This window comes from Micropterus dolomieu, linkage group LG22 (assembly GCF_021292245.1).
Source record: "Micropterus dolomieu isolate WLL.071019.BEF.003 ecotype Adirondacks linkage group LG22, ASM2129224v1, whole genome shotgun sequence".
In the NCBI taxonomy this organism is placed as follows: Eukaryota; Metazoa; Chordata; class Actinopteri; order Centrarchiformes; family Centrarchidae; genus Micropterus; species Micropterus dolomieu.
The window spans coordinates 14,812,557-14,818,834 of NC_060171.1; the positions used below are offsets into that span (position 1 = coordinate 14,812,557).

General features: G+C 38.1%; 1 protein-coding gene across 1 annotated transcript in view; it reads left to right on the top strand.

The window, feature by feature from the left end:
• LOC123961590 (mucin-5AC-like) overlaps positions 1-6,278 on the top strand; it is a gene marked incomplete at its 3' end in the record, with an annotated part of 32,462 nt that overhangs the window by 10,657 nt on the left and 15,527 nt on the right. Inside the window, exons 17-29 of the mRNA XM_046037082.1 lie at positions 1,774-2,067; positions 2,170-2,284; positions 3,045-3,135; positions 3,212-3,318; positions 3,410-3,623; positions 3,738-3,863; positions 4,515-4,632; positions 4,733-4,871; positions 4,967-5,071; positions 5,191-5,260; positions 5,368-5,505; positions 5,618-5,782; positions 5,864-5,958. Of these exons, the coding sequence (XP_045893038.1) occupies positions 1,774-2,067; positions 2,170-2,284; positions 3,045-3,135; positions 3,212-3,318; positions 3,410-3,623; positions 3,738-3,863; positions 4,515-4,632; positions 4,733-4,871; positions 4,967-5,071; positions 5,191-5,260; positions 5,368-5,505; positions 5,618-5,782; positions 5,864-5,958 (1,777 nt within the window). The remainder of the gene's footprint in view (positions 1-1,773; positions 2,068-2,169; positions 2,285-3,044; positions 3,136-3,211; positions 3,319-3,409; positions 3,624-3,737; positions 3,864-4,514; positions 4,633-4,732; positions 4,872-4,966; positions 5,072-5,190; positions 5,261-5,367; positions 5,506-5,617; positions 5,783-5,863; positions 5,959-6,278) is intronic.

Consider the following 6,278-nt stretch of genomic DNA (forward strand, 5'->3'; position numbering starts at 1 on the left):
ACGACCATGACTAAAAATTAATTAGACATCCAAACGAGAGACAGTGAGGCCTTGTTGGATTCTTACATAAAGTTGATAGCACCTACAGCCAGGCTCTATAGGAGTAAACTAACATAGGAGGCCTTTGCAAGGAGGGCCTGATAAGGGAAGAAGACTCGATTTATGAACACAAAGGGGCCCTTGTGAGGCTGAAGGTCAACATGTTATGCAGCATACAGAACACAAACCTGCGTGCATGTGTTCATGTTGAACAAACTGTGTGATTGGTTTATGCATGTACATTTTCAGATGATGTCTTATTTCTCATGTCACATTTCAGTTTAATTTCTTTATAGGTGTTGTTAGGTAGAATACACTATTGTTTTAATATTGAATATGTGTAGAGATGGGGGTGGAGGTGGGTCGGACCCACAAGAGTAGGAGCGAAACATGATATCAATCAATGTATTTCAGAGTAGAGGAGTCTGCTCCCAGGACCAGCTCGAATAAACGTGTATTTGTTGTATTTGTTTATTTTCTTGAAATTATCACTAAACTTGAGTTAATTAGAATTTTAGTGTAATCTGTGTCTCATTAAAAGGAATGCCATTTATACTGAAAAGACAACAGTTCATCTAAGTCTAAGGGACAGTTACATCCAAGAGAATGAAGTGTGAGAGTGAGGGCCTGTTAGGCCTCTGGCCTGGTCTGAGGGTTTTATCTCCCACAATCCCTAGAGCTAAAATAAAAAAAATCATAATAGAAAGTCAGCTTCAAAAACAGCCTTAGTTTCATCCACCCCACCTTTGTAACTATCTCAGTTTCTTTACCTTAATCTGAAAGGACAACCAATGATTATATCAGATCTTGTATATTTCTAAATTCTCAGTGTGTATGAACAATACTTGGTAATACTTGGTAAAAAAAGGGATATGCGAGACATGTCAGTAAACATTACATAGGCAACATCTTTGGCAAATATTTGGTCAGTGTATTGTCCAGTTATTTGTGGATTTACTTACTATATATATACAGAGCCAAAACCCACATCTAAAAATGTTTTGGTTTGGTGAAAAAAGTACACAGTTCTTGTTTAAATATACACACATACTCCTCTTCCTCACATAAAAACCATGACCTGAATATGAAGTGTTCCATCATTAAAGTTTAGTGTACTGATGATTCATTAACTGCAACTGCTGTATGGCAGTTCAATTTTCAAATATTTGTTGTATGTATATGGTGCTATGTAGATAGAGTGAATGATAGGATGCTTCATGTCAGAGTGTTATTTTAAGCACCCTCTTCATGGGTGTGATCTTAATGAAGACGAAAACCACAGTGGTTGACACCCATAATGTATCTTTTACCACTCCTAAACTGCAAACACCCAATGACCTATATTAATGACATCGATGTCCGTTCGCTCGATCCCTCTCAGGACAGGAATCATGATCATTAGAACAGCCAGGATGCCGCTTGGATGGGTGATACCATGGCTAACCCTCTGCCTTGGACTATCTGCAGAGGCCAGTGGTATGTATGGGACACTGTATTCATTCATACTGTATATCACATCCAACCTTATTATCCTGCACTGTCCAGTATAAAGGTTGGTTAGTGGATAATACAAACAGTGTCCTTTTGTCTGATATTTTTGATCATGTGCAGTGACTATATAAATGTCTTTCTCTTTTGTAAGAAATGTTTCATCCGGTGACCAAAATGCCAGTAATTACAGGTACTTAGTTTTTTGTTAAAAATGCTAAAAATCATGTCCTATTTGAACTACAGTGTAATGAATGTTTTTTTTCTCCACAAACTAGAAGTTAGCCCCTCTCACAACGACCAGTGCTGCAGCACATGGGGATATTACCAATTTAAGACTTTCGATGGAGATTTCTTCCAGCTTCCCTCCACTTGCAACTACGTCCTTGTGTCCCAGTGTAAGAGCAACTACGAGGCATTCAATGTTCAGCTGCAAAGGCATGAGATAAATGGGGTCCCCACCATTAAGAAGGTCACTATGAAACTGGACGGGGTCATTGTGGAGTTAGTCAATACTTCCATCAAAGTCAATGATAAACCGTGAGTCTGCTTTGATAACTTTTCTTTATCAGCTGATGTACTGGTGACAGTGATGGTTATTGTCTGGTCATCTTACTGGAATGTTTTTCTTGTTTCCTCTAGTGTCAATATACCATTCAGCCAGGTTGGCATTTCAATTGAAAGAATTGTCTCCTATGTCAAAATCGAGTCAAAGCTGGGTTTGGTCATCATGTGGAATGAAGAAGACTCCCTTTGGGTATGTTTATCCATCTTGCTCGTCATCAAACCTGATTGCACTTACGTGTAAATAATATCTGATATTGATTTTTATTATTATTTTGATATCTTACAGATGAGCCTAGACATTAAGCTCTGAAAATATATGTACTGTATTTAGTTTTACTGCTATTCAAGAGATTGGTGAAATGACTCAGGTGATTAAATGAATTCACAGTAAATTAAAGGGAAGTAATTGTGAGGGTTCAGTGTCTTGATCGACACTTTATATATAAAGTCTATAAAGTAAGACCAAACATCATATTACCAGGGATGCTGTTAAAAATGCATTTTGCATGCATTAAATGCATATGTTAAAGAAAACAATTGACAACCAATGGTTTTCAACCACGCCATTGCAACTATTCAGACAATATTCCTTACTAAAAAGCAATAGGGAATGTTCAGTTTTGAGTATGCTTTTAAAAGGACATCTCATGTCCTCAGGAAGGTTACTCCTTCAACAAGGAGCACAAGAAGTAGGAGCATAAATTTAAGCCTGACAGCTTGAAACAGTAGTTGTCAAAACAATCTCCAATTAAGGCCCACTTACTCTGCATCGAATCACACAGTCTTCATCAGCAGTTCGCTAAGTTATCATGTGGATGTTCAAACTTTTCATTCTTGTTTGATTTGGTTGAAAAAAGAAAGGAAACTACAAACAACTAAAAATTGTTAGGTAGTTAGGACACCACTTGTTGAGACCTTGAGATCACTTGAAATTTTTCCCTGGTTTTAAGGTTGAGCTGGATAAGAAATTCAAGAATCAGACATGTGGCCTGTGTGGTGACTTCAACGGAGTCCAGCGTTATAATGAGTTCACTGATTCAGGTAAATACTAAATAATAAAACTTAAAACAAACTGCGTAAAGTACTCACATTTGCTTAAATGTTTTTTCCCCCTCAGAAACAGGGAATTCTTTAACTCCTTATTATGGGGAAGCATGGAAACTCAATGGTCCTACGGAAAACTGCGAAGCAATCTCTACAGCCCCAAAGACGTGTGAAAATCAGGTATGTTAAAATGGATTTGCTTGAAATAGTTTTACATTTTAACATTTAGGTTTGTGTTAAATTTAAATAAATAATATACTTTGACCCACAGATAGCCCTCTGTGAGAATCTGCTGAAAAAACCTGCATTCCACAGCTGTCAAAACCTGATTGATATTGACTCCTTTGTCAAAGCCTGTGTGGAGGACCTGTGCTACTGTAACAGCAACGATACGTCATGCTTGTGTTCAACCATATCAGAGTACTCCCGTCAGTGTGCTCATGCAGGCGGGAAACCAAAGCAATGGAAGAGTGCACAACTGTGTGGTAAGAACAGCAGTCAAAACATTTACATATTCGGGCTTTGATGTTTTCACTGTATTTGTATCAGAATCACAGTTTTGAAATTGTAAAATTGTAAAATTGATTTGTGTTGAATAGAAAAAACATGCCCTTTCAACATGGTGTATAAGGAATGTGGTAGTCCCTGTTCTGACACCTGCAGCAACCTCCAGAGAAGCCAAGTGTGTGATGATCACTGCATAGATGGATGCTTCTGTCCATCTGGTAAGTTTCCTGATTTTAAAACCAGCATAGATCATGTTTGTACATAGAGCAGCAAATGTTACAAAATGAAGCTGTAGTTTTAGCAGCAAGCCAGCACCTGTGTTTTGGTATTTACTTGCCTAAAAGACATACTTCATGTATGAGCTTATCACATTCATTACCTTTGTGCTTGTCCTCTCAAAACTCATCTTTGTATATATTTTTGGCTGCAATCAGTTAGGTGTACAACTCTGTAGCCTTATTAAAAACATTGAAAGTTGACATGCCACCGACAATAAAATCTAAATAAGGTGCTTGGATTTAATGCAGTTTTTTACATTTTAAATGGAGATATGTGGATATACTCAATATTCTTTGCCTAGTAAACAATGTTGTTGACTTTGACATCCTTTAAACTTATGTTAAGATATGTTTTGTTAATTCATGCATGCACATTTTGTAACTGAGAGCACAAATTAAGCAATTCAAAGGCAATTTCTTTTTCCGATGACACCTACTGGGCTCCTTGGGACACTCTGGTGATAAAACAAGTAAAACAAGTGGTAATAAATGTTTTGCAGTACTACACATGTACTGCGCTAACAGGGTTTGCAATGTGTAGAGCAGTTTAAGAAAGCTTAAGATTAATCAGGTCATTGTTTTTCTCCCAAGGGACTGTCTTCGATGACATTACAAAAAGTGGGTGTGTTGCTGTTGACCAGTGCTCTTGCTTACATAATGGCAAGCCATACAAACCAGGCGAATCATACTCAAGTCCATGTAGAAAATGGTAATTACTTCACTGTCTTCACTTTATTATAATGTTTACATTTACAACATGCATGTTTATGTGGCTTTGTCCAGTTGAACTGACTGAACTCTGTTGACAGCACTTGTGGCCAGGGGGAGTGGATCTGTAACCAAATGAACTGTCCTGGTATCTGCTCCATACTGGGTGGCTCCCACATCTCCACCTATGATTATAAAACATACACGTTTCATGGACTCTGCTCTTATGTCCTCACCAAGGTGAGGCATTTAGACTGAAATTCGAACAAAATGACAATATTTGTAAATAAGCAAACCGTTTGTAATTAAGTGCATTTTTATCTTTGCGATATTAGGAAACTAATGGGACTTTCAGTGTCCTTGGTGACCTGGTCAAATGTGAAAAATCAGATCAAACAACTTGCCTGACTGCAGTCACTCTACTACTGCCTAATCAAGTGGTAAAATTACAGTATATTATGGGTCTCTTATATCTGTTGGAAAGTTTGAGATTTACTCAGAAGTTTTTACATATTAACTGTATATTTATATGTGCCATTCGGTATTTTTTCAATTGCAGATGATTGTGGTTGAGGCCAATGGACAGGTTACTTATAACAAAATGATCTCTCACCTGCCTTTTTACAGGGGTAAGTGGTTGTTTCTTTTTGGTGTGCATTCTTCTATAAAGTCAGGAGATATAAATGAGTTTGCTGAAAAAACATTCTCTTTATTCAAAATGTTTTTTCCTGCGCAGATGACATCACAGTCTTCAGCCCATCGACATTCTTCATTGTAATCCACACCACCTATGGGCTTCAACTTGAGATTCAGCTCACACCCATTATGCAGGTCTACATCAAAGCCAGTGTTTCAAATAAAGGAAAACTGAACGGTGTGTTTTACTTTTTGAGCACTTTTGATTATAGTGTCAAATATCCACCTTAGTGTATATTTGTAGTGAGAATTTAATTAAGTAGTAAGTCAAAGTCATTGTCTTTATCCAGGCCTTTGCGGAAATTTTAACAATGTGGGAGCTGATGACTTCAAAAGCACAAATGGATTGATTGAGGGAACAGCTTGGACATTTGCCAACACATGGAAGACCAAAGCAAGCTGCCCCGATGTGACAAACATACTTAGGGACCCCTGCATTTTGAGTGTAGACAATGGTAGGTGACAGACCACATGTTCCATATTTTTAATATCATTCTTCACAACACTCTACCAGTGATGTTTATTTGTTTTTGTAGAGAAATATGCCAAACACTGGTGCTCAATGCTGACAGACCCAAAAGGGATTTTCTCTCAATGCCATTCTACAATAAACCCTCAAGACTATCAAACTGTAAGTATTTCTTTTTGTATGCATTCTAATGTGTGTGGACATGTCTTAATATATTTGTAGGTCTAAGAAAACACACAAGCCCACTATCCTTGTCGGGTCTGACCTCTATGGGGAGACCAAAATGCTGGACCCCACAGGTTTAAAGGGCTGTTTGAGGGTTAAGACTTGGTTTTAGGGTCAGGCACATAGTTGTGATGTTAAGGTAAGAGTAGTGGGCTAGAGAACAGGGACGTGCACAGGGGGGTTGCTCTGGTTGCCCGGGCAACTGCCCGTTTGCCTTTCCTGACTCAAGTTGCCCTTCCGACTCGCCCTTCCGAGAA